Source organism: Balaenoptera musculus, chromosome 15, assembly GCF_009873245.2.
Source record: "Balaenoptera musculus isolate JJ_BM4_2016_0621 chromosome 15, mBalMus1.pri.v3, whole genome shotgun sequence".
Taxonomy (NCBI): domain Eukaryota; kingdom Metazoa; phylum Chordata; class Mammalia; order Artiodactyla; family Balaenopteridae; genus Balaenoptera; species Balaenoptera musculus.
Genome location: NC_045799.1, coordinates 60,119,800 through 60,146,784, shown reverse-complemented (window position 1 = coordinate 60,146,784; position 26,985 = coordinate 60,119,800). Strand labels below are relative to the sequence as shown.

The following is a 26,985-nucleotide window of genomic DNA, read 5'->3' as shown; positions in this document are numbered from 1 at the left end:
CTTAGGAGATTAAATTTAAAAGGATAATCCATTTGGAAAAATACTAGAGTTCATATTAGAATAACCAGATTAATCTTTTAAAGGTGTAATCAGGGTAATTTTCCTGGGAAGAGAGTAGACCATAGGGGTTAACAGTGGGGAGCTTCAGAGTTTGAAATGACTGGCTTCAAATCCTAGTTCTGCTATTTAACTGTTGTGGCAGGTAGAATCTATAAAGTTCTCTGATGAGTCTCACCTCCTGGTATCTATGCCCTTGTGTAACACTCTGCCTTTGAGTGTGGGCTGGCCGGGTGACTTGCTGCTAACCAACAGAACATGGCAAAAGTGATGGGAAGACAATTCTGGGAGGAGGCCACATGATATGTGAGTTCTGTCTTTCTAGAAGATTCTCTCCTTAACTGACTCTGATGGAGCAAGAACCCACCTTGTGAGCTGCCATGTTGGAAAGGACACGTGCCAGGAAACTGAGGGCAGACTCCAGCCAACAGCCATCAGGGAACTGAGGCCCTCAGACAAACCACCCTTGAGGAACTAAATCTTGCCAACAGCAAACCATGTAAGTGAGCTTGGTGGCAGATTCTTCCCTAGTCAAGTCTTCAGATGAGACCCCAGCCCTGGCTGACACTGTGATTGCAGCCTGTGAGGCCCATGAGCAGAGCTCCTAGTTAAGCTATGACCAGACTGATGGAAAATAATAAATACATGCCATTTTAACCTGCTAAGGGTGTGGTGATCTGTTATGTGACAACAGGAAACTAATGCAGGGGCTATACCAACTTGGGTGAGCCACTAAGCTGCTCTGAGCCCAAGTTTCTCATCTGTAAAATGGAAATGGTAACACTTATTTCTCAGGGTGGCTGTGAGGAATCAGTAAGTTAAAAGCTTAACATTGTAGCTGGCACCTTGTAAGCTTACTTTATGTTTATGAAATTTTTTAGAATTGAAGTATAGTTGATTTACAATGTGTTAGTTTCAGGTATACAACAAAGTGATTCAGTTCATATGTATGTGTGTATATATATATATATATATATTCTTATTCAGATTCTTTTCCCTTATAGGTTAATACAAAATATTGAGGATAGTTTCCTGTGCTATACAGTACATCCTTGTTGGTTATCTATTTTATATATAGTAGTGTGTATTTGTTAATCCCAAACTCCTAATTTATCCCGCCCTTGCTTTTCCCCTTTGGTAACCATAAGTTTGTTTTCTATGTCTGTGAGTCTATTTAGGTTTTGTACATAAGTTCATTGTACATAAGTATCATTTTTTTTAGATTCCACATGTAAGCAATATCATATATTTGTCTATCTCTGTCTGGCTTACTTCATTTATGATGAAGTATGATAATCTCTAGGTCCATATCCATGTTGCTGCAAATGGCATTATTTCATTCTTTTTTATGGCTGAGTAGTAGTCCATTAAGTGTGTGTGTGTGTGTGTGTATACCACATCTTCTTTATCTTTTCATCTGTCAATGGACATTAGGTTGCTCCCATGTCTTGGCTATTGTAAATAGTGCTGCTATGAGCATTGGGGTGCATGTATCTTCTCAAATTGGAGTTTTCTCTAGATATATGCCCAGGAGTGGGGTCACTGGATCATATGGTAATTCTATTTTTAGTCTTTTAAGGAACCTCCATACTGTTCTCCATAGTGGCTATACCAATTGTAAGCTTACTTTAAAATTTGCCTTTATTTTATTGATAACATTCTGTATTCACAATGCACACCAATCTTAGAAGTTAATAAATGCAAAGTACAGGAGGTCTAAACATGTAAGTCAATTGTTTTTAGAAATCACATTTCAGGAAATTCTGTTAACAGTTGGCATGAGAGAAAGCACAGTCCAGGTTTCACCCCCTGGTTCTTATGCAGTAAGGATCAGGGGACTCAGTTGTGTATCTTTATGCTAGAGGAAAGATGACCCCAAAGGGAGGCAACTGCAAACAAAAGTTCCACAGAAAAATCTAAAAGAAAGAGGAGTGCATGCTTGATAAGGGTGAACTGGTCTACCCATGGTTTAGTGTTTAGATGTCAAGTGTGGAGGGCCATTGGGAGGCCTCATACACTATCAGTGGGAATAGAGGGCACACTGACAAACCCCACCGACTTTTCACATGTGTATACTCCTTAGCTTAATGACCCAATTTCTAGGAACTTATCCTGAAAAAATTATCAGAAAAGTGCACCAATGTGGTTAAGCTATTCATTGCAGTATTGCTTATAAATATTAAGTTGAACCATATGAAATTGCTGGTATCTGACCACATCTGAACTGTGAAAACAGCAACTTCATATAGTTCCACTGAAAAGAACAGAATTTGAAACAACCCCAGAGACCAAATAGAATTGTGGAACAATGGGATTTTACACACACACACATTCCTATAGGCATTAAAATGTTGGGATATACTATATATTTGCCACTGTGGTAATGTCTGGGAAGAATGAAATTACAAAAAACTATCGTTTTCTCTTAATTGATTTAACATTTTATAAAGACCATAACTTTATAAGGTAATTGGACTTTCTGGGGAAATTGAAGTCCCTTAAATTTCACACATGCTACCATTTACATTTCTCATAATACCATACTATCCAGGTGGCAGACAAAACATATGAAGAGAACACCAGTAAATAAGGGTTATAAAAGGAGAAAAAAGTTAAAAGGATTTGATGTTATGCTATCTCAAAAATATAAGCATCCAGGTGTCAATGATGGAACAAAAATCAAGAAGCTTGTTGGCCTTTCTCATCCTTATTTTGGCATTATTCTCAGTTATAAAGGAGGAGGCACTATGATTTCAAGTCTTAGGCTTCTAAAATTCTTAAGCTAGCTCTAGCTTCATGGAATTTTGACATGAATTTGACCTCTCCAGGAAACAGTGTTTACAAAGAGCGGCTCCTCTAATAAAGCACTAAGGGACAAAACAGGAAAAAAATCTCTTTGCTCTCTTGTTTTTGAATTTCTCTTGCACTAATAGTCTGTGTCAAGAAGTGCAGGGCTTTGAAAGGATACATGCACCCCAATGTTCACTGCAGCACTATTGACAATCACCAAGACATGGAAGCAACCTAAGTGTCCAACAACAGATGAAAGGATAGATGTGGGGTGTGTATATGTATATATACATATATACACACATATACACACACACAAGCACGCGCACACAATGGAATATTACTCAGCCATAAAAAAGAATGAAATAATGCCATTTGCAGCAACACGGGTGGACCTACAGATTATCATACTAAGTGAAGTAAGGCAGACAGAGTAAGACAAATATCATATGATATCGCTTATATGTGGAATCTAAAAAAAGATATAAATGAACTCATGTACAAAACAGAAATAGACCCACAGACATAGAAAACTTAGGGTTACCAAAGGGGAGGGGGGAGGGATAAATTAGGAGTTTGGGATTAACATATACACACTACTATATATAAAATAGATAACCAGACTTCCCTGGAGGTCCAGTGGTTAAGACTCTGCACTTCCAATGCAGGGGGTGTGGGTTTGATCCCTGGTCAGGGAACTAAGACCCCACATGCTTCATGGTGCAGAAAAAAATAAATAAAAATAAAAAATGAAATAAAATAGATAACCAACAAGGACCTACTATATAGCACAAGGAACGATACTCAATATCTTGTAATAACCTATAATGGAAGAGAATGTAAAAAAAGAATATATATATATTTATATAGGTATGTATAACTGAATCACATTGCTGTATACCTGAAACTAACACAACATTGTAAATCAACTATGTGTCAATAAAACTTTAAAAATAAAATTTTCAAAAAGATTCTTGATTCAAGCTGGAAAAAAAAGTACAGGAATACATGTCATCGTGTTGTGTGGTGCTGGTGGCTGTTTTGCAGATGTTGATAGAGTCTTAACATCTGGACTGTAGGTTGTCCAGCATGGAGTTGGACACAGGGGCCAGCATTGCTGAAGAATACAGGCTGAGTGACTGGTTTGTGGTCAGTTCTATGGACAGTCCCATCCAAGGCCTTTCATAAAACACTCTCTGTTTTAGGTAGATTTATTGTCTACTTGACAGGTCCTGGTGGGAAGGACTTAAAAGGGTCAGGTAGGATGAGACTCCACGACTCTTTCTTCCCGTACTGTGAGGCACTTCCCCGAAATGAGGTATCATCTTAGTTTCCGATTGCTGTTATGACAAATTATCACAAACTTAATGGCTTAAAACAATGCAAGTTTATTACCTTGCGGTTCTGGAGCTCTGAAGTCCAAAAAAGTTTCCTCTGGGCTAAAATCAAGGTGTCAGCAGAGCCATGTTCCTTCTGGAGGCTCTAGGGGGGAATCCATTTCCTTGCTTTTTACAGTTGCTGGAAGTCATCTGTATCCCTTGCCTCAGGTCCCCTTCCCTCCATCTCCAAAGCCAGCAATGTAGCACCTTCTATGCTGTCTCTGGATCTCTGCTTCTGTTGTCACAATGCCTCTCTCCCTGCTTCCATGATCACATCACCTTCTTTATCCCCACTTCTATTTTATCAGTGCCCTTGAGATTACATTGGGCCCATCCTGATCACCTAGATAACCTCCCCATTTTAAGATCCTTACCTCGTCCACACCTGCAAAGTCTCCTTTACTATGAAAGGTGACATATTCATTAGTTCTGGGGATTAAGACACGGATGTGTTTGGAAGGCCATTATTCAATCTACCACAGATACACATCCTAATTCAGGTGATACCTACTGCAACATTAAGTTACATCAAATCACACAGAATGTTTCTCCTTTCTCACACCCATGACATCAAGGGGAAAGTCTCAATTGGTACTAGCACGCCTTCAGGATCTTTCTAACACTTGCTAATATCCCCCCTTTACCCAAGAGAAGGCCTCAGGCTCAGAACTTTTAGCAGACAACATATCTTCTTGGATTCCAATAATGTTTTCACTGTATTTGTTTTTACAGTTACCTTCTATTACAAGAGTTGATAGGAGTTTTCCATTTTCAGTGGTGACTATAAAGTTACTTTTAAATTCAAGATTAAAAAGTGACTTGATTTTAAAATATATATTTAATGAGTAAATAGTCCAGAAAGGATACAAATAAGACAAAAATTGTGGAGACTTTTCCCAAATGGCTGAAGTTTGAGAAAACACTAGTATAGTGCAAAGAACTCCTAGTCAGAGACACAAGGCTGCACTTGCCTCCACTGGGTGACCTTGTCAAGTCCGATTCTGAATCTGTTTCTACTCTATAATACATGCATAATAAATGAAGATAATGTATGTTACCTATGGAACACACGACAGACTCCAATAAGTAGTAACTGTTATTATAATTATTTCTACGAGTGTCAATAAATCAATTTCTTTAAAAGGCTCTCTGTAATCACTGTTAATTTTTCCTCTAATTTTTCCTCTTTCATTCTCCAGGCATGACTTTCTCACACAGTATATAGTCTCGATAGACAAGCTACTACTCTTGGTGACAAATGGCCTGGGATTACCCTGAATTCCCCTATGAAACCAATAAGGTTATTTAAAATTGAGTTTATTTAAAATATACCCCAAACATCATACCTCTTGAGTAACCCTTCTCCTGATCTGCTCTGTATCACAGGTTCCTGGCTCCTATGAGCTGGGATCCCAGGTTCTCACATAGCTGGCTGAGTTCAGCCAATGATGGTCCCATGGAAGATTGCTGAACAAAAGGGAGGTATTTCTCCTCCTTCCTCTTTGCCTTGAGCAATATCTCTAGCAGGGGTTATGTCTCCTCCATGGCTCTAGCCCCCAACTAGACTGGCCCACCATGGGACACACTTCTGCCAGGTGATGCCTGCCTGGTACCACCTCCTCCTCCCTATATCCCCAGCCTAGGAATGGGAGTGGTTTCCTGCTATTGCTAAACTCTGGTTGCCTCACTGATCCCTGTTTGGCTTCTCAGCTTTCCCCTCCCCTGTGTAATAAATCCCCTGCATTAAATTCCCTCTGTTGTAGACACTTGGAGAGCACTGTCTCCTGGTTGGACCCTTAAGAACCAGTGACACAAAACAAGTCACGGAAACACTCAGATGACACAAAGATCTTCTGAGATGAGTTAATATCACCACTTGTCAATCAAAAAGGGGAGAGAAAGCTGGCATCCTCGGAAATTACCCAAGTTCAGTCAGAAAGTCAAATGTACAGTCAATGACTGGTGACTTGAAAAGGCTACCTTTGGTTGTCTTTTTCAGCTGAGTTATCCTTCACATACAGTGTGCACCAGTTACTTCCCTGCTTTCATTCGCCCTCAACCCTTGATGGTTTGTTTGTTCTGTCTTTGCGGACCTCCCTCCCTGTGCTTGAAAATGCATGACTTGTTTTACTGCTTCTAGATTTCCAGGAACTGATGGGAAATGCCTCATTCTATATGACTCTGGGCTAGTTATTTACACTTCCAGAGCCTCAGTTCCCTTATTTGTGAAATAGGAAAAATTATGGTACCCACCTCATTGGGTTGCCATGAGGAGAAAATGGACACATGTAGATGCTCAATATGTTAGCCATTGCTATAGTTTTGCACTGTGCCTAGATTCCCTGAAATCTTTCTGACACCTACTCTTTCTAGAGACTTCTTTGGTCTCTATCACCCTGCACTGTCCCTAACCATCTAAACTCTCCTTTTCTGTCTTCCTTATTACCTTTCATCTTTCTCCTGTCCTTAACCTTGACCTTGCTTAACCACGGGTGAATATCCTATACCCTTGATTCTCTCCCCTCCTCTCCTTTTTCTACATTTTTGTACACCCATGGTACAGCTCAAGGGTTTAACTATAACCTCTCATGTAATTCCCAAATCAGTACGCTGAACTCTGACTTCCCATTAGACTTGTATTTCCAACTGAATATGGAGGTAAAATTTAGACTTACTGAACTGAAAGGAAGTTTAGAGAGTGTCTAATCCAGGGATCTCAAACTCCATTGCCTCAGAGGGACCAGAAAGGGAACTTAAATGTGTGAAGCCGACTGGGTATAGATGACAATTGGCAACTGATATTTGGCCTCAGTATCAGGAAGACAATAGGGCATGGTGGAGGCTGTGGAAAAGCCAGGGAACATATCCATGGCCAGTCTAAAGGGGGCAGCTGATGTTCAGCGTTAGCCAACAGCTAGAGGCAGAAATCTGGGCTTTTGTGTAAAGTCTCCCAATTTCAAAATGTTGGCAGCCAATTAAAATGTAAAACCCTGTGTAGAATAAACAAACCACATCTGCCATGAGTTTGCCTACTCGGGTCTAATGCAGTGCCCTCAATTTTTAAAGATCAAGTGACTGAAGCCCAGAAGAGTTATGTGTTGGATTTGATATTAACATGTGGATCAGCCATAACCAGAGTCCAAGTTTCCTCACTCCAAACTCCCTCAAATTCCACTTGTTCAAAAACTAACTCACCGTTTTTTTTTTCCCCCAAACTTGTTCTCCCTTCCAACCAAGCTGTTTCTGAGAGCAGGTTCATTTTTTATTCTGTTTTCTCAGGCTAGAAACCCAAGCCTTTTTATTTATTTATTTTATTTTATTTTTTTTTGGTTGTGTTGGGTCTTCGGTTCATGCGAGGGCTTTCTCTAGTTGAGGCAAGTGGGGGCCACTCTTCATCGCGGTGCGGGGACCGCTCTTCATCGCGGTGCGCGGGCCTTTCACTATCGCGGCCCCTCCCGTTGCGGGGCACAGGCTCCAGACGCGCAGGCTCAGTAGTTGTGGCTCACGGGCCCAGCTGCTCCGTGGCATGTGGGATCTTCCCAGACCAGGGCTCGAACCCGTGTCCCCTGCATTAGCAGGCAGATTCTCAACCACTGCGCCACCAGGGAAGCCCCAACCCAAGCCTTTTTAAAAAAAATGTTATTGAAGTATAGATGATTTACAATGTTGTGTTCATTTGTGCTGTACAGCAAAGTGATTCAGTTATACATATATATATATATTCTCTTTCATATTCTTTTCCATTATGGTTTATCACAGGATATTGAATATAGTTCCCTGTGCTATACAGTAGGGCCTTGTTGTTTATCCAGCCTATATATACTGGTTTGCATCTGCTGATCCAAAACTCCCAATCCTGCCCTCCCCCACCTCAACCTTGGCAACCACAAGTCTATTTTCTATATGTGAGTCTGAAGAAACCCAAGCTTTTGATTCTGGTCTTAGAGTTCCTGCATCTGTCCTGTCAGCGGGTTCCCTCTTTCATAGTATCTCTGCCCATCATTTTTTCTCTTCCGTTCTGACTGTCAGAAAGTTACCCCTAGCCAGTCCAGGTTTCAGCTGTCCTCCTTATGCCCAGTTCCTTCCAACCACAACTGTGGGCTGTCTTAAAACAGCTCCTCTGCTTGGCATTCAAGGTTCTTCCCAAACGGGTCCTACCTAACCAGTCTTATTTCCGGTTTTCCCCACAGGTGTATTTCTTCCCTTCCCTCCCCTCTTCACATCGTTTGTTACCCACACTCACCTCTAGGGGGAGCTCAAGACCCTCCTCCCTTTCCTCCAGTTGCCTTTGTTGACCAAAGACAATTGGACCACGTGAAAGGGCGAAGCTTTAGCACAAACTTAGAAGTAAATTCTGATTCCTTCTCCTCTGGAGAGCATCCTGGCCAGCTTCATCTATCATTAATGCTAATAAAAATGACAATCATTACAGGTACCTTTTTGTTTTGTTTTGTTTCTCATTACAGCTACCATTTTGGAGAGCAAATCAAGGTGTTTTTCCTGCAGTTTCTCATTTAATTCTCTCTAAACCTCTATGAAGTACTCTGTTCTGGAGATGAGGACACGTGGCTCAGAGAGACCAGGGGACTTGCCTGTGGGCATACGGCTAGTAAGTGGTGGAGCTGAGATGCTCCCCAGTTCTGTCTCCTCCAGAGCCCAAGCTCTTAATCTACACGTGATGCTTTCCTACAGCTCCAGTGTAAATTCTGGTGGTGGGGCCCATGCATAACTTCTTTGTACCTTTCATACTGCCTCAGTTTTCTCATCTGTCGAGTGGCAATAATTCAACATCTGTATTAGTTTCCTAGGGCTGCCATAACAAATTACCACAAACTGGGTGGCTTAAAACAACAGCATCAATGAATAAATCCTCTTCAGTTCTGGAGCCTAGAAGACCGAAATCCAAGTTTCAGCAAGGCCGTGTCCCTCGGAAGGCTCTAGGGAAGAATCCTTCCTTGCTGTTTCCCCAGCTTCTGGCGGTTGCCAGCAACCCTTGGTGTTCTTTGACTTGTGGCTGTATCACTCCAATCTCTTCATCTGTCATCACATGGCCTTCTTCTCTGTGTGTCTCTCTGTGTCCTCACCTCTTCTTTTTTTTTTTTATTTAAAAATTTTTTATTATCATTATTTTTTAAGGTCACACTGCACAACTTGTGGGATCTTAGTTCCCTGACCTGGGATCAAACCCAGGCCCCCTGTAGTGGAAGCGTGGAGTCCTAACCACTAGGCTACCAAGGAATTTCCCTCACGTCTTCTTATAAGGACACCAGTCATTGGATTCAGGGCCCACCCTAATCCAGCATGACCTTATATGAACTTGATTACCTCTGCAAAGGCCCTGTTTCCAAATGAGGTCACATTCACAGATTCCAGTGGACATGAGTTTGGGGTACACTATTCAACCCAGTGTACAACCTTTCAGGATTGGGGTGAAACTTAACTGGGGCCCCACATTATTTTTTAAAAATTTTTAATGGAATTATAGTTGATTTACAATGTTGTGTTAGTTTCAGGTATACCACAAAGTGATTGGAAATATATATATATATATAAGATATATAAATATAATACATATATATATATTCTTTTTTAGATTCTTTTCCCTTATAGGTGACTACAACGTATTGAGTATAGTTCCCTGAGTATAGTTCCCCCGGTCCTTGTTGCTTACCTATTTTACATCTAGTATGGGGCCCTCTAATAAAAGGCATGCAGGGATTCAAGGTTCTTCCCAAACGGGTCCTACCTACCCAGTCTTAGTTAGGGTCCTACCTAACCAGCAAATGTTACTGCCATTCTCATCACACCTGCAGCGATAGGCTGTGATGGTCACTTGCTATTCACCTGACTCAGATATTGGTCTCATCGTAGAGTCTAGACAAGCAATTCTCCACCCTAACTGCATATCAGAATCACCTGGGACATTTTTAAGACCACTGCTCATGTCTTACCCAAGACATATCCAATCAGAAACTCCAGGGAGAATAGGTGTGCTTAATAATCTCCCCAGGTGATGGATTCTCACATGTAGAGAGGCTTGAGGGCCACTCACTGAGACTAACGGGGTTGGAGAGAAAATCCAGAATTCTACTGGCGTAGTGCCTTTGGATACAGCCCTTATTTCTCTGGAACATAAGCTCAATAACAAATTAGGCTGGAGTTCTGGAAAGATAAAAAACAGTAGGTCTTGTCAGATTCAAACCTGTGTGTAGTTGATCCTTCTTGTGGGAAACAAAGCATTGGTATGATGTTAGCAAACACAGGATTTGCTTTCAATCAAACAGTACCCAGTAGGATGAAGATGGAAAAATAAAATGAAAACAGAGGAAGGGCCGGGTGTGTCTATAGAGTTTTCCAGTGAAACCAATGGCTTTCAATTTGGTCCTGAGCCCCCAAAGGCAGAAATGTCATCCAGAGAGGGCCAGGAATCAAATGCAGTTATTGCATAAACACACAACAAATTAAAGAAAGCACAATGCAAGAGGCAGGCGCTGAAGTATGTAGCATTTTGTTGTCATTCATCATGAACTGATCCAATACCAAGGCACATGGGAAAACTGGGCAGAATTTGAAATCTGCCCTCAAGACTCTCAACATGAGTGAGTAAGCTTGAGAAGCAACTCAATTCAATTCAACATACTGACTGAGGGCTTCCTATGTGTGAAGTTCTATTCTGGACATTTGGTATATTCTATGGAGCTTATATTTCTGCAAGGAGCTTAAATTATACACTAAATGTACAATTGAGTTCAGAAGACTGAAGCTTTAAGGAGAACCCTTATTCTTGTTGAGAAAGGGAAAAAAGGATTTTTCACAACCCGTGAACCCACAAATAGGCTGTGTCAGGATACCATCCTTCATTCCAGAATGATGATACCAACCCGAATTAGGAACCCAACTCTGGGACTCTACCACTTGCAGAGAAGACCTCTGATAGTCTGTATTAGTCCAAAGGAACAGAAAAAATAGGATGTGTAGATATACAGAAAGATTCGTTTTAAGGAATAATTGGCACATGCAGTTATGGGGGCTGGCAAGTCCCAAATCTGTAAGGTGGGCCAGCAGGCTGGAGACCAAGGAATAGCTGATGCTGCACTTCAAATCCAAAGGCCATCTGCTGGCTGAATTCCCTCTTGCTTCGGGGAAGTCAATCTTTTGTTCTATTCAGACCTTCAACTTGATTGGATGAGGCCCGACCTCATTATCGAGGGCGATCTGCTTTGCTGAAAGTCCACTTGTTGAAATGTAAATCTCATTCAGAAACATCCTCAGAGAAACATGCAGAGTAATGTTCGCCCAAATATCTGGGTCCAAGGTGGGGGTGGGGAAGCAGCCAGGTTGTCACATAAAATTAACTATCGCGCAGTCTAACCAGGAATGACCATGCTCATTAAAGTAAAGCCCAGGCACTCTTCTCTAAATGAGGCCTCAGGCTCTTAGGCCAAGCCTACCGGCTGAAATCCATAAACCAACCTGGCTCAGAATCCTAACAACCACTGTTGTCTGGTTTTACAAACCTGGGCAGGTGAGAAACGAGGGAAGAACGTAAAGAGTGAGGACCCGCTAGAACAGTGAGAAGGGACGGCTCACAGCCTGACAGTGAGGAGGAGAGAGAAGATCTATAGAAGCTCATCTGCCTAGGGCCTCTGAGTGTCAGGACAGACTGTTCTGCTTGCTTCCTGGAGTGAGGCTATAATACAGGCCAGTACAGCAACTGATGTTCTTAGTGATATACCCAAGTCTCTAAATTACAACACATTTGGATTAGCTGTTACAAGGGGTAGGATGGAAGAAAAGGGGCGGTTTTCAAAGGGTGGGGAAGGGGGCATAATAGTCACCAGCTGATATGCTGCCCAGCAGCACTCTCCCCTCTGGTCACCAGAGCGTTATGCTCTAGGGGTACCCCCTATGTGGGTCGCACGGGCCTTTCTGTTGTGGCAGAGCCAGTTACTATGGGCATGCTGGTAGGCAAGGCTGGCCCTTGGCCCAGGTGTCTGCCAGGCCATGACTTGTGTGGAAGCTGCCAGTCTGCTAGTGGGCAGTGCTGTGCCCTGGCATGACTAGCTGCACAGCCCAGGGAGTCCTGGGGCTGGTGCCAGCCTGCTGGTGGAAGTGGCTGGGTTCTGGGTTGGCTGGCTGGGGGGCCCGCGGTGTCCTTGGACTAATGCTGGCGCACTGATGGGTGGGTAAGTCCCCCCTGTTGCTAATAGGCTAGAGGGGGGATTCCAAAATGGCTCTAGCCAGCACCAGTGTCCTTATGGTAGAATGAGCTCCCCCCAAACGGCTGCCACCCGTGTCTATGTCCCCAGGGGGAGTCCCATTTGCCTCCTGCCTCACTGGGAGGCTCTCCAAGATCAGCAAGTACGTCTGACTCCTTTCAAATTAGTCTGGGTTGGGACTCAAAGCACCTGAGATTTTGTGTGCACTCTTTAAGAGTGGAGTTCCTGTTTCCTACAACCTTTTAGCTCTCCTGTATGCAAGCCCCACTGGCCTTTAAAGCCAGCCATCCTGGGGGCTGATTTTCTCGGTGTAAGACCCCCAGGCTGAGGAACCTGATGTGGAGCTAAGACTCCTCGCTCCTTGGGGAGAATCTCTGCAATGTGATTACCCTCCCGCTTGTGGGTTACCTACTCGAGGGTGGAAGGTCTGGACTATACCACATCTCCACCCCTCCTACCCATCTCGTTGTGGTTCCGTCTTCATATCTTTAGTTGTAGAGGATCTTTTTCTTTGAGTCTTCCGGTCTTTCTCATCAGTAGTTGCTGTGTAAATAGTTGTAATCTTGGTGTACCTGTGGGAGGAGGTGAGATCGGTCTTCCTACTCCACCGTATTGACCACACATAGCAGAGTTTTAACTTATGTATGCCAATGAATTCCTTTTTCTGATCAAACCAACTTGAACTGATTTTTAGTTATCTGCAATGAAATGATACCTGGCTGATGTAAGAGGTGACACCTGAATAGAATCTTTTTTTTTTTAAAATAAATTTATTTATTTTATTTATTTATCTTTGGCTGCGTTGGGTCTTCATAGCCGTGCGCAGGCTTCCTCTAGTTGCGGTGAGTGGGGGCTACTCTTCGTTGCGGTGCACAGGCTTCCCATTGCGGTGGCTTCTCTTGTTGCGGAGCATGGGCTCTAGGCACACAGTCTTCAGTAGTTGTGGTGCACGGGCTTGGTTGCTCCGCGGCATGTGGGATCGTCCCAGACCAGGGCTCGAACCTGTGTCCCCTACACTGCCAGGCGGATTATTAACCACTGCACCACAAGGGAAGTCCCTAAATTTTTTATTGAAGTATAGTTGATTAAAAGAATTTTTTTTTTTGGCTGCGCTATGTGGCTTGCAGGATCTTAGTTCCCCGACCAGGGACCGAACCCGGGGCCCTGGCAGTGAGAGCGCTGAGTCCTAACCACTGGACCACCAGGGAATTCCCTAAAAGTATCTTGAAAGAGTAGAATTTTGAGTAGAATTTTGACTAGAAAAAAATGAGTTGAAGTGTATTCCAACAACGATATTAACAATATCAATGACAGCAAAAATGTATCAAGCACTTAGTATGCTCCAGAAACTCTGCCTAGAGGATCATTTACTCCTCACAAAACCCATATGAGGTAAGCTGGGACGAAGTGAGAGAGTGGCATGGACATATATACACTACCAAACGTAAAATAGATAGCTAGTGGGAAGCAGCCGCATAGCACAGGGAGATCAGCTTGGTGCTTTGTGACCACCTAGAGGGGTGGGATAGGGAGGGCGGGAGGGAGACGCAAGAGGGAGGAGATATGGGAATATATGTATATGTATAGCTGATTCACTGTGTTATAAAGCAGAAACTAACACACCATTGTATAGCAATTATACTCCAATAAAGATGTTAAAAAAAACCCAAAAAACCATATGAGGTTGGTGCTGTGATTATCTCTATTTATTTATTTATTTATATTATTTTATTTTATTTGGCCACAGCGATGGCTTGCGGGATCTTAGTTCCACGACCAGGGATTGAACCCGGGCCACATCCAGAGTGAAATTGCCGAGTCCTAACCACTGGACCGCCAGGAAACTCCTTTTAGATGAAGAATCAGAAGCTCAGAAAGATGCCGAAGGTCACACAGCTGAGAAGTGGACTGAACAGGACAGCTTGCTGCTCAGGAATATGCTGTTGTTAACGGTGCGTGTCTGCCCCCTCTTACCTTCCAGGCAGACAGCTGAAAATAAGAGTGTACGGGCTGAAAGCGCACAGTCGGGGAGAGTGGAAACACTGAGCTGCACAGCGACCAGGGGAGGATGCGGCAGGCAATGAGGCTCAGAGTTTGCTGGTCCCGGTGGTGCACAAGGTGTAGCTGCAGCCATAACTATCAGGAAGTGGCACCCCTGCGGCTCTGACGTTACTCACCGTCGCTGCCCAGGTTCCAAACAGGGTTATCTTGCCAAGTTAGTCATCATCCATTTATTTCTCATGCGACAGCCATTTGTGTCTATGCGTTAAGCCCCCTGCTTGGGGGGCAAGACAAAGTAACTGCCCTCACAAACCTTACACTTGAACTGGGAAAGACAACATGAAACCAATAGTTACATCTGTAAACATATGATACCCAACTGTGCAAAGGGCTATGACGATCATGAACAGAGTGCTATAAAAAGAAGGAGGAAGCCCTAGTTTAGCTCTGAAGAATGTGTGCAGGTGTGTAGGGTAAGGTCTCTCCGTGGACGTATGATTTAAGCAGAGGCCTTGACATTCAAGTGAGCAGATACACTGTAAATAGAAGGAACCAAAAGTGCAAAGAGGGAAATGGATTTTCATGTTTAAGGAACATGTTTAAGGAAGACAGTGGCTGCAAAGTTAGTGGGTGAGAAGCAGGCTGGATCTCGCAGGGCCTAGAGGCCACCATTAGGACTTTTGATCCTCATTTTTTTTTTTTCTTTCCAACATTTTATTATGAAAAATTTCAAGCATGTAGAAAAGTTGGACTCGTTTTCCATTGGGCACTGTAAATCCACTATCTATTGTAGATTCTATAAATAACATTTTACTTACTGTACCTGCTTTATCACATATTCCTCCATCAGTTCATCTTATTATTTTTGATGTATTTCAAAATAAATTAGTATTGGGGATTTTTTTCCCCCTAATCTTTTGATCCTCATTTTTTGATCCTTGAACATTTCCTGAGAATTTTCTGCTGGACCAGGCCATAGGCAGTGAATAGGGATATAGTGATTAATAACGATGATAATAATAATGGCCAATATTCATTGAGTACTTACCATTTGCTATTAGAACTATTGTTTTAAGCACTTTTTCATTCCAGTACACTTTATTATTATTTTTTAATTTATTGGAGTAGAGTTGCTTTACAATGTTGTGTTAGTTTCTGCTGTACAGCAAAGTGAATCAGTTATACATATACATATATCCACTCTTTTTTACATTTCCTGCCCATTTAGGTCAACACAGAGCATTGAATAGAGTTCCCTGTGCTATACAGTAGGCTCTCATTAGTTGTCTGTTTTATATATAGTAGTGTATATATGTCAATCCCAATCTCCCAATTCCTCTCACCCGCCCCCGCCTTGGGGGGAAAACATAAGTTGGTGTTCTACATCTGTGACTCTATTTCTGCTATGCAAATAAGTTCATCTGTACCATTTTTGTTTTAAGCACTTTGATGCACCAACTCATTTAAGCCTCCCAGCAACTCTGTGACCAAGATACTACTATTGTTTTTGTTTGACAGATAGGGAAATTGAGGCATGGAGAAACTAAGTAATTTTCATGATCATACAACAAGCAAGTGGTAGCAGTCTGACTCCAGAACTCCTAGGCACTTATATTCTTAACCGCTATGATTTACTGCCTCTTATCTAAGATTAGAGGACAGTTCTCCTGGTCATTTTAGCCACCCAAACAATGCTTCAGAGGTAGGCAGCTAGTTAAGAGAATTTCCCAAACTTGGCATGTCATAAGAACTCCCGGAGGAGTTAGAAACAGAAGCTTCTCCTGGAGATTTAGACTCAGGAGGTCCACCCTGGATTTTGTATCTTTAGCAAGTTTGACAAACGCTGGCTTAGTAGTTCAGTTCAATGGCTTTTTGCGGGACAGATCCCAGTTTGGGTGGGTGGCTGCTTCACTACTTTCCTGGATGTGTGTCACCTTGTGCACACAATTTCACCTCTCTGGGCATCAGTTTCCCCTTCTGATAAATGAAGCGAACGATAGTACCATCTTCTAAGGCTGTTAAGTGGATTAAGTGAGCTGGTGCAAAGTGCTCAGAGCAACGCCTGATGCTTAGGGAGCGATGATGACAATAACGTGGCACCAAGCAAGGGCTCCTGTGCCCGTGGCGCAGAAAGCCAAACTCTGACATCAGCTGTTTGCGGCAAAGTCAGGGTTCATTTGCAGGGCGCCAACCAAGGAACTCATACTCAGAAGACCCGAACTAGCCAATGGTTTTCAGGCAAGGGATTTTAAAGACAGTATTAGGGGAGAGGGTCATAGGACGTGTGATCAGCTCGTGGACTTTCTTCTGATTGGTTGGTGGGGAGGTAACGGGGTGATGTTTCTGGAATTTCAACTTTCTGGTTCCAACCAGTTTGGAGTCTAGGCTTGTGGTCAGCTTGTAGTTACCACCCTCCACCTGGGTGGGGGGTCTTGATATGCATCAGATTGTTATCGACATCCTTTCAGAAGGAACTAGGAGTTCTGTGACCCTATTGTCTTAATCATCAACTGCTTGAGCCTGCTCCTTGGAACTCAGGAAAGGCATAGGAGTCTAAAGCCTTTTTTTCTACAAACAAGAAACAGGGGAGGGTGGCACAGTGGTTAAGAATCCGCCTGCCAATGCAGGGGACACGGGTTCAAGCCCTGGTCCACGAAGATCCCACATGCCACGGAGAAACTAAGCCCATGCGCCACAACTACTGAGCCTGCGCTCTAGAGCCCGCGAGCCACAACTACTGAAGCCCGCGCACCGCAACTACTGAAGCCTGCACACCTAGAGCCCGTGCTCCGCAACAAGAGAAGCCACTGCAGTGAGAAGCCCAACGCAGCCAAATAAATAAATAAATAATAAAATTAAAAAAAAAAAAAAGCAACAGGGGACACAGTGGGGCTTTTGTACCCGGGAAGGCCCTACAGTATCTTGCTTGGTTGCAATCTCCCCTTTTCTTTGATAGTCCTCAATCCTGAGGGGAACAGGGGCCAGACAAGAAAGAGAATAAAATTTGGCATAGTGAGATTACTCATAATTCAGTAAGGGATCTCAGTTTTAGGGGGACTTGCTTTGAAATGGAATGATGGTGACGATGACTAGGAAACTGGAGATGCCTCAGAACTGCTGTGACAGAGATCACACCTGGTGGCTCGGAGGACTGTCCTGTCGAGTCCTCCAAGGACAGGGCCGGGTCCTTTGGACCGTAAGGTACGATTCCCAGATAAAATACAGGTCCCCACTTAAATTATTTCAGATAAACAACAAAAATTTTAGCACAAGGCATCTCCCAAATTGCATAGCACATACTTATCATTCATTGCTTATCTGAAATTCCAATTTAACTAGGCGTCCTGTATTCTTATTTGTTAAACCTGCAGACCCCACTTTTAGGGAAGGGCTGCGCCCCCCACCAAACCTTGAGTCTAAAGGCACTCACTCTGCTCACGCAGGCGCCAGGCAAGTTGGCTCCCTCGCCAGGAGCCCCAGTCGATCCCAGAGGGGCCGCTCACGCTTCGGCCCCGTTCAGGCAGCACTAGTGGCGCCCCGAGCGACCGAGCCCCGCGCGCCCGCCGGCCCCGCCCCGCCCCGAGCAGAGGGCGCAGCTCCCAGCCGGGCAACCCCCAAACGTCAGTTGGGCTGTGAGGAGTCGTGCCGCTCCCTCCCACGCAGTGGACTCCTTCGAGGCCAAAAACTTGCTTGCCATGTCGGCTGCGGAGGCGGGAGGTGTTTTCCGCAGAGCTCGGGGTAGGACCCTGGACGCGTTTTCCTCAGGTACTGCCCGCCCTTCGCCTGGGAAGGGGATGGTTTCAGGGCTGCGGAACCTTCGGCGGGGAGAACGTTCGGTCGGGATGTGCGCCTCCAGCCGGACCCCAGCGGGGGCTGCACCCCGGGACCGCAATAGAAGCCGCACCGCCCGCACTTGGGGCTTCCAGGGGCGCTTTTGAAAGAAGAGTGTCTGGGCAAGGGGTCTGGTCGTGGAGCCTCGTTGGCCTTGACCAAGGTTCCCTGAGAGAAGATAGAGTGAGGCAGCAAAGCATAGTTAATAGCGTGGGCTCTGCAGTTAGACTTGGTTTGCAAGCCCTGCCTTGGACACGTTGCTCAGCGAGTATTGGCCTCAGTTTCCTCATCTGTAAAAGGGGAATAATCGCAGCGAAGTTGTGTGTGGCGCAGGATAAGAGCTGGGTGCACGTGAGATGCGGTTATTTTTATTATGGTCATTCACCACGATGTAGTTTATACTCCATAATCATGGTTACCTTCTATAATATGAGTCATCCACCAAAATGTTAGCAGTGCCCATCAGAACTGGAGAGGGGAGGCAGAAGAGCCGTGTGGGGTTAAGTGCTTGGATTTTGGATTTAGATAATCTGCCTCGCTGTGAAAATGGGTTTGTTAATACTTACCGCATAGGGGAGGGTTAGCAGATTAAAAGGATTTCTGTAACCAAGTGCCTGACAGGCTAGGTGCTAAGTGAATGTTAGCCCTAGAGCTATAAAAGGGACCATTGCTCCCCGTTTTATTGGTCCTCCCTGCGTCTTTTGCTGCGTGGTCAAATTCCAGTTTTTGTCACCCCGGGGCAGTCACCCCAGACACCCTGCGTGATCGGGCTTGTACTCACCTTTCTTGCTTCATGCTCACCATTCTTCCCCTTGCCCAGTTCTCCTGCTTCACTGGTTTTCTTAACTCCAGTTTTAAAGGTCCAAGTCCTTTATTTCCATAGGGCTTTTGTGCTTGCTGTTTGCTCGCCTAGCTAATAGCACTTTCTCAACCTTCACACTTTAAAGTTCAGTCACTTCCTCAGACAGATTTTCCCTGGCTACCCTTACTAAAGTGGGTTTCTCCTGTAACTCTGTCCTAAAGCCTTATTCTTTTCTTTCTTTGCAGCTGTTGGTGGGGGGTGGCAGGGTTCTGGAAGAGCATGTGGAACCAGAAATCTAACTGAGGTGGATTTTAGAAAATACAGTCTGTTGTGGTGACCATTCTTTAAATATTTTAATATGCCTTTTTCAACCTGTTTTCAAACCCAAACTTGTGTGCCCCATGCACAGTGAGGCCAGACAAACAAAATATCAGAGTTTGGAGCAGAGAAAGGTTTATTGCAGGGCCAAGCTAGGAGAACAGGTAACTCGTACTCAAAAGACCCGAGCTCTCCCTGTAGTTTTCAGGGGAGAGGTTTTTGTTTTTGCCACGCTACGTGGCTTGTGGGATCTTAGTTCTCCGACCAGGGATTGAACCCGGGCCCTGACAGTGAAAGCACAGGGTCCTAACCACTGGACCGCCAGGGAATTCCCCAATGGAGAAGCAGGGAAGAGTTTTTAAAGGCAACATTTGGGGTGACAGCTGCAGGGTGAATGACTTTCTTCTGATTGGTTGCTGGTGAGGTGACAGGATGGTGGTCCAGGAATCTCAAGCATCAGCCTTCTGGTTCTGACCAGTCTGGGGTCTCAGCAGGTACTTACCATCCTTCACCTGGGTGGGGGCCTGCAGAACTTGAAGACTGTATCAGATTGTTATGCACATCTCTTGAGGGAACTAAGACTAAGGAACTAAGACTCTTTTTTTTTTTTAAGCACCTTTATTGGAGTATAATTGCTTTACAGTGGTGTGTTAGTTTCTGCTTTATAACAAAGTGAATCAGCTGTACATATACATATATCCCCAAATCTCCTCCTTCTAGCGTCTGCCTCCCACCCTCCCTATCCCACCCCTCTAGGTGGTCACAAAGCACCGAGCTGATCTCCCTGTGCTATGCGACTGCTTCCCACTAGCTATCTAGTTTACATTTGGCAGTGTATATATGTCCGTGCCACTCTCTCACTTCGTCCTAGCTTACCCTTCCCCCTCCCCATGTCCTCAAGTCCATTCTCTACGTCTGCGTCTTTATTGCTGTCCTGCCCCTAGGTTCTTCAGAACCAATTTTTTTTTAAAGATTCCATATATATATGTGTTAGCATACGGTATTTATTTTTCTCTTTCTGAGTTACTTAACTCTGTATGACAGACTCTAACTCCATCCACCTCACTACAAATAACTCAATTTCGTTTCTTTTTATGGCTGAGTAATATTCCATTGTATGTATGTGCCACATCTTCTTTATCCATTCATCTGTCGATGGACATTTAGGTTGCTTCCATGTCCTGGCTGTTGTAAATAGAGCTGCAATGGACATTGTGGTACATGACTCTTTGAATTATGGTTTTCTCAGGGTATATGCCCAGTAGTGGGATTGCTGGGGTGTATGGTAGTTCTATTTTTAGTTTTTTAAGTTACCTCCATACTGTTCTCCATAGTGGCTATATCAATTTACATTCCTACCAACAGTGCATGAGGGTTCCCTTTTCTCCACACCCTCTCCAGCATTTATTGTTTGTAGATTTTTTGATGATGACCATTCTGACTGGTGTGAGGTGATACCTCATTGTAGTTTTGATTTGTATTTCTCTAATGATTAGTGATGTTGAGCATCCTTTCATGTCTTTGTTGGCAATCTGTATATCTGCTTTGGAGAAATGTCTATTTAGGTCTTCTGCCCATTTTTGGATTGGGTTGTTTGTTTTTTTGATATTGAGCTACATGAGCTGCTTGTAAATTTTGGAGATTAATCCTTTGTCAGTTGCTTCATTTGCAAATATTTTCTCCCATTCTGAGGGCTGTATTTTCATCTTGTTTATGGTTTCCTTTGCTGTGCAAAGCTTTTAAGTTTCATTAGGTCCCATTTGTTTATTTTTGTTTTAATTTCCATTTCTCTAGGAGGTGGGTCTAAAAGGATCTTGCTGTGATTTATGTCATAAGAGTGTTCTGCCTATGTTTTCCTCTAAGAGTTTTATAGTGTCTGCCCTTACATTTAGGTCTTTAATCCATTTTGAGTTTATTTTTGTGTGGTGTTAGCGAGTGTTCTAATTTCATTCTTTTACATGTAGCTGTCCAGTTAGGAACTAAGACTTTTTTATCGCTGAATTATTGTTTCTTGACTGCTTTTCCTTTGTTTCTGCATTTCCTCACTTCCCTAATTAGTAACTCCTTGAATCTGCCCTTTGGAACTCAGGGAAGGTCTAGGATACTAAAGCCTTTTTCTGCAAACAAGAAATGGGAGACACGGAAGGGCTTTTGTGCCCTGGCGGGCCCCACAGGGTCCCACTCAGTTTCAAATCAATGTAAGGTTTTGGGGATTTATCCATATTGGTGTAAGTAGCTGTAGTCTGCTCATTTTCCTGCTGGGCAGTATGCTATTGTATCAGCATATATTGATACATTCTGTTGCTGGATATGCTGAGGATCTTCTTGCCTTTCCAAATCCACTCTCTCCCTGCTCCGCCATGCCCCAGGAGGTTGACCTCTTTGGGCTTCATCCGGGGGCTCCTTGCCCTCTGGCCTGCTGTTGGGTTCAGACAGTGGGGAGTCCTGACTGGAGATTAGAGGGTGGGGAAAACAATTGTCAGGGTGTTTATTCCCCTGGTTTAGTCCCTGTGGGGTTGCCTCAGCCTGACTGTATTCCTTACCTGAAATTCACTGCTTCTTTCAAGGTAGGCTTTCTGCTGGAACTCTCTTTTCAGATTTGGGTAACCACTTTCTCCCTCCTTTCAGATGTAGTTCTGCTTTTCTGTGTTGGACTACTAAACTGTCCTTTGATGTTTTTCGATACTCAACTCATCCCAAGTAATCCCTTTTTAAACGCTCCTTTAATTATCCTGATTTGAGTATGCCAGCTGTTTCCTGCTAGGATCCTGATACGATGGACATTCAGTTATTTCTGTTTTTCACTCTTGGTAACGGTGCTGTTATGAGCATTCTGGTACAAGCGTTCTTGTGGATACAGGGAAAAATTGCTCCAGCGCATATACCCAGAGGAGCGAAATTCTGAGTTGTAGGGTATGATCTTTTCCAGCTTTCCTAGATCTTGTCAAATCGCCTTCCAGAATGTTTGCACCAACTTATTCTCCCACTAGCAGGGTATGAGAGTTCCTTGTGACTCTGCACTATCTCTTTTCAGTTCAGAAAGTATTTATTGTGTTCCTATTGCATTCTCTAGTATCTTGTGATAAGTAAAAAAAAGTCAAGGGGAAGGCAAGGGCTCATAATCTAAGCACAGAGCTGTGGCACAAAAAATAATTCTTGGCAACTGGCGGGCTCTGTAGGCCACTGCAGTGGGAATCGGGATTTTTTTTTTTTAAAGCTTTTTTTTTTCTTAATTAATTTATTTTATTTTATTTATTTTTGGCTGTGTTGGGTCTTAGTTGCTGTGCGTGGGCTTTCTCTAGTTGCGGCGAGCAGGGGCTACTCTTTGTTGCGGTGCAGGGCTTCTCATTGCGGTGGCTTCTCTTGTTGCGGAGCACAGGCTCTAGGCACGCGGGCTTCAGTAGTTGTGGCTCATGGGCTCTGGAGCGCAGGCTCAGTAGCTGTGGCTCACGGGCTTAGTCGCTCCGCGGCATGTGGGATCTTCCCAGACCAGGGCTCGAACCTGTGTCCCCTGCATTGGCAGGCGGATTCTTAACCACTGCACCACCATGGAAGCCTGGGAATCGGGATTTTACACATTGGTCCTGGGTGATGGTGAGACTGTTAATTGAAATCAGGGAGTAAGGAATAGGGCCAGGTTTGATGGGATTAATTTGGAAAGTGGTGGCTTTGAGGTGCGGTCAGGAAATCTGAGGCAACTTGCAGGGTGCGGTGCACAGCTGGGGATGGAGGTGTGGGTGCCATCCACAGAGAGGCGAGTAGATGATATCGCTGTAGGAGTCGGTGGCATTCCTGAGGGGCAAGGTGTGGAGTAGTGGACGGGCTGTGTGTGTGTGTAACCTTAGGATGTGCCATCGTTTAGGGGGTCAGAAGAAGGAAAAGACACACTGAAGGTCTCAGAGAAGGAAGCAACCAGAAAGTTTGGAACATAAATCCAGGAGCCGGCCTTGGTACCAAAGTTGGGGAGGAGGGCTTAAGGCTGGGTGGTCCACAGGCTCAGATGCTGCAGACATCTAGGTGAGTGTTAGCTGAGCAGAGGATGGCAGGTTTGATTGTTATGTCACCTTCAGGACAGTCTCAGTGCAGTTGTAGGGGGAAGCCTGGTGCATGGCTTTTGAGGAGTGGTGGAGATTGAGGATGCGCAGTCAGCAAAGGCAGGATTCTGTTTGGAGCCGTTTGGTGATCCAAGGTAGACATAGGGTAATAGCAGTTTGAAGGAGGAGCAATGCTGAAGGAGGGCTGAAGGGTTTGCAGTAGTAATAATGGTGGTAAGAACAACAGGAGCATCTAACGTCTCTCAGGTGTTTACGGCGTGCCAGGCACTATACTCTGTGCTGTATGTGGATTATCTCATGTAATCCTCAAGGTAGTCCTGACTTGCCCAAGGTCACATGATTGGTCTGAGATGGATCTGGGGTTGAAAAATGCAAAAGGCAGGATAATTGTTGGAGAGCAATATCTGAGGAGATGGGAAAAGATGGCATTGAGGGCTCAGAAGAGGCGTTGGCCCTGGGAACAAATGTCTTCTTCGACCATCTCTCCCTCCTTCTATCTATTTGTTTTTCTGTCTATCCGTCTATCTACCAGACCATCCATCCACCAGTCTGTCCATCATATGTCCATCTTTTCATCTGTCTGTCCATCCATTTGTCTGTTGGTTCATCCATTTGCCCACTCATCAAATGTACTAAGCACCTCCCTTGTCCCAGGCATTGTGCTAGATCCCAGAGTGCAGTGATGAGTGAAAACCAGATGTGATTCCTCACCTCTGTCATGTAGCTACTTGGAGAGCCCAACATTAACCTGCCAGTCACACAAACCATCATAAATCCCAGCTGTGGCAAGTGTCAGGGAAGTGAGGAATGTCACTTGTTCAGGAAGTGAGGGGCATCTTAATAAGGCCCTGCAAGGAGGGCTCCCCTGGGGAAGGGGTGTGTCATCTGATTGCTGAAGGATGAGTAGGCGGTACCTGGGCTCTGAAGGGAGGGGGAGGACCATTGTAGACCACAGGTGGAGCAAGTGTGAAAGTCTGACATGGTGGGACAGGAAAGGGAAGGGTGAGGGGAGAAAGAAGCCCCTGAGTCTGGAGCATGGGGACGGGGGTCATTGGGGAGGTTTTGTCTTTAAGCTGCATGTGTGTGGACACAAGGACACATGATCTGATTTCCATTTTGGAAAGAATGGTCTGGCTGCAGCAGTAACAACAGAAGAGTCTCTGCTTGCGAGGAAGTTGGGGTGCAATGTGATTGGAAGCTGGAGCTCAGCGACTCGTCTTGAAGCAGCATTTCCAAGGCACACATTGTTCACTTTGAATTTGTTGACTTCCAGCAGCTGGAGGGGCGTGTGGTGGTGGGGGGGGGTTTCTGGTGGAGGTGATGGGGGCGCTGAGGTGTGAAGCTTCCTAGCCCACTGGAGCTGCCCCAGGGCTGCCGTGGGACCAGAGAGCAAGAGAGGTGCTCATCTGGAAAAGAGTGGGGTGCGGAGGGGGTGGAGAGAGACTGAGAAGATAGATTGAGATAGGAGGAGGGAAAATGACCCTGGACTTCTAGGAGTGGGGCCTGCACTTGATCTCCTCTGTGGGTTGAGCAGCCCCAGTGGGCATGCCCAGTATGCGTCATACAGCTCAGGGCTTCTAGAGGCCCGGCCTTGGAGGGTCAGGCTCAGAACCCTTCACTAGAAGTTGAGCACCTAGTCTCCCCCTGAGCTGCCTCTACTGCTGTCACTGACTTCCCTGGGTCCTAGTTCCCTGTTAGTGTTGCTGGTGACTTTGAGTGATCCTCTTGGAGGGTCCATTGCCAGTTCAGGCTCTGTGGGCAGGTGGTAAGCTGGTAGAGTTGCCCCAAGGGCAGGTTTGGAAGAGAAAGGAAAGGAACTGGCTTTTTCTGTCTCTTGCCAAAATACACATTGCCTCTCAAAGAGGTTTTGGTGAACTCAAGCAACTGTGCCTCAAATCACAACCCTGATAACCCTCACACTCCCTCCTGGAAGCCCCCTCCAGAATTAAACAGTTTGTTTCTCAAGTGAAGCTTGTCAAGTAAATGAAAGAGTGCTGTCTTACCCAGCTCAGGCTGCTAAAAACAAACCACCATAGGCTGGATGGCTTAAAAACAACAGAAATACATTGCTCACATTCTGGAGGCTGGAAGTCCAAGGTCAAGGAACCTGCAGATTCAGTGTCTGGTGAGAACCCTCTTCCTGGTTCATAGATGGCTGTCTTTTTTTTTTTTTTTTTTTTTTTTTTTTAAGACTTTATTTTTTAGATCAGTTTTAGGTTCATAGCAAAACTGAGAGGAAGGTACAGAGAGTTCTCATACATACCCTGTCCCCACACGTGCACAGCCTGCCCGTCATCAGCATCCCCCGCCACAGTGGTATGTTTGTTACAACTGAACATACAGTGACACAACATAATCACCCAAAGTCCACAGCTTACCTTACAGTTCACTCTTAGAGTTGTACATCTTATGTACAATGTACACGTACTGTATAATAACATGTAACCATCATTATAGTAGACGGCTGTCTTCTTGCTGTGTCCTCACGTGGAGGAAAGCGGGAGTGAGCGCTGTAGGGTCTCTTTCATAAGGGCAATAATCCCAGTACTAAGCCCTCAGGATTTAATCACCTCCAAAGTCCCCATCTCCAAATATCATCACATTTGGGGTTAGATTTCAATGTAAGAATTTGGGGGGGACACAAACAGTGCATGGCAAGCACTTTAAGACCATTTCCCCCTGATAGTTTTTGAGTAACAGTATTCCCATGCACTTCTTCCAGGAGTGTTGTGTGTGAAGCCTGGCTTCAGTCATCCATTTCCTGTTAATACAACCTGCTAGGCTCTGTCAGCAGATGTTTATAGAAAGTAAGTTGTACGTGTCTCACCTGAGAAGGCTCACAATCCTCAGACATGTTCAAATATTCATTTTAATTAGGCAAATTAATAACTATATTTCCTTGACATGTATCCTAATTAAGACTACTTTCTCCTAACAAATTGTCTTTCTGAAAAGTTTACAACATCTGTTTTGAAGAAATTCTCAAAGGGAGAAATATCAAGATAAAATGTGTTTTCAAAATTACCTATATTTAATTGTTTTCAGGTCCTAATCAGTTTTTCCAGTTCATTTTACCACTGGAATATTTTCCCCCTTAGAGAACAGGGATCTTCAGTGGTTTACCTAAAATGATGATTTCCCTGGACATTTTAAACCTCTACAGCTGCTTCAGAGGAGCCAACTCTATTTACTAATTCTGAATGTTTCTTGGTCCCTTCTGGAAACCCTCTCGCAGAGAATAAGTGAAATCTCTAAAGAATAATGTACTTCATCCCTTCCAGGTCTCACCTAAGAACCTCTCTAGAAACAGTAGACCTGGAAATGTTTGTTCAAGTCTGAAGAGGGTTGAAAATATTGTGGTGTAAAAAATTCTAACTTGATCAATGAAGAAAATGAAATGAATGCTTTTAATTAATTTTTAAAAATTAATTATTTATTTTTGGCTGCATTGGGTCTTCGTTGCTGCGTGTGGGCTTTCTCTAGTTGCGGCGAGCGGGGGCTACTCTTCATTGCGGTGCATGGGCTTCTCATTG

General features: G+C 44.3%; 1 protein-coding gene across 5 annotated transcripts in view; it reads left to right on the top strand.

The window, feature by feature from the left end:
• The first annotated feature begins 18,019 nt into the window (after window positions 1–18,019).
• The window catches only part of CPPED1 (calcineurin like phosphoesterase domain containing 1), a 151,170-nt gene continuing 142,204 nt past the window's right edge, over window positions 18,020–26,985 (top strand). For 2 of the 5 annotated variants that reach the window (XM_036827653.1, XM_036827652.1), the window contains exon 1: window positions 18,020–18,211. In XM_036827653.1, the coding sequence (XP_036683548.1) occupies window positions 18,142–18,211 (70 nt within the window). In that variant the 5' untranslated portion in view covers window positions 18,020–18,141. Of the gene's footprint in view, window positions 18,212–18,386; window positions 18,407–19,817; window positions 19,892–26,985 lie in introns of those variants that run through there. The other 3 variants (XM_036827654.1, XM_036827656.1, XM_036827655.1) reach the window with 3 other exon arrangements.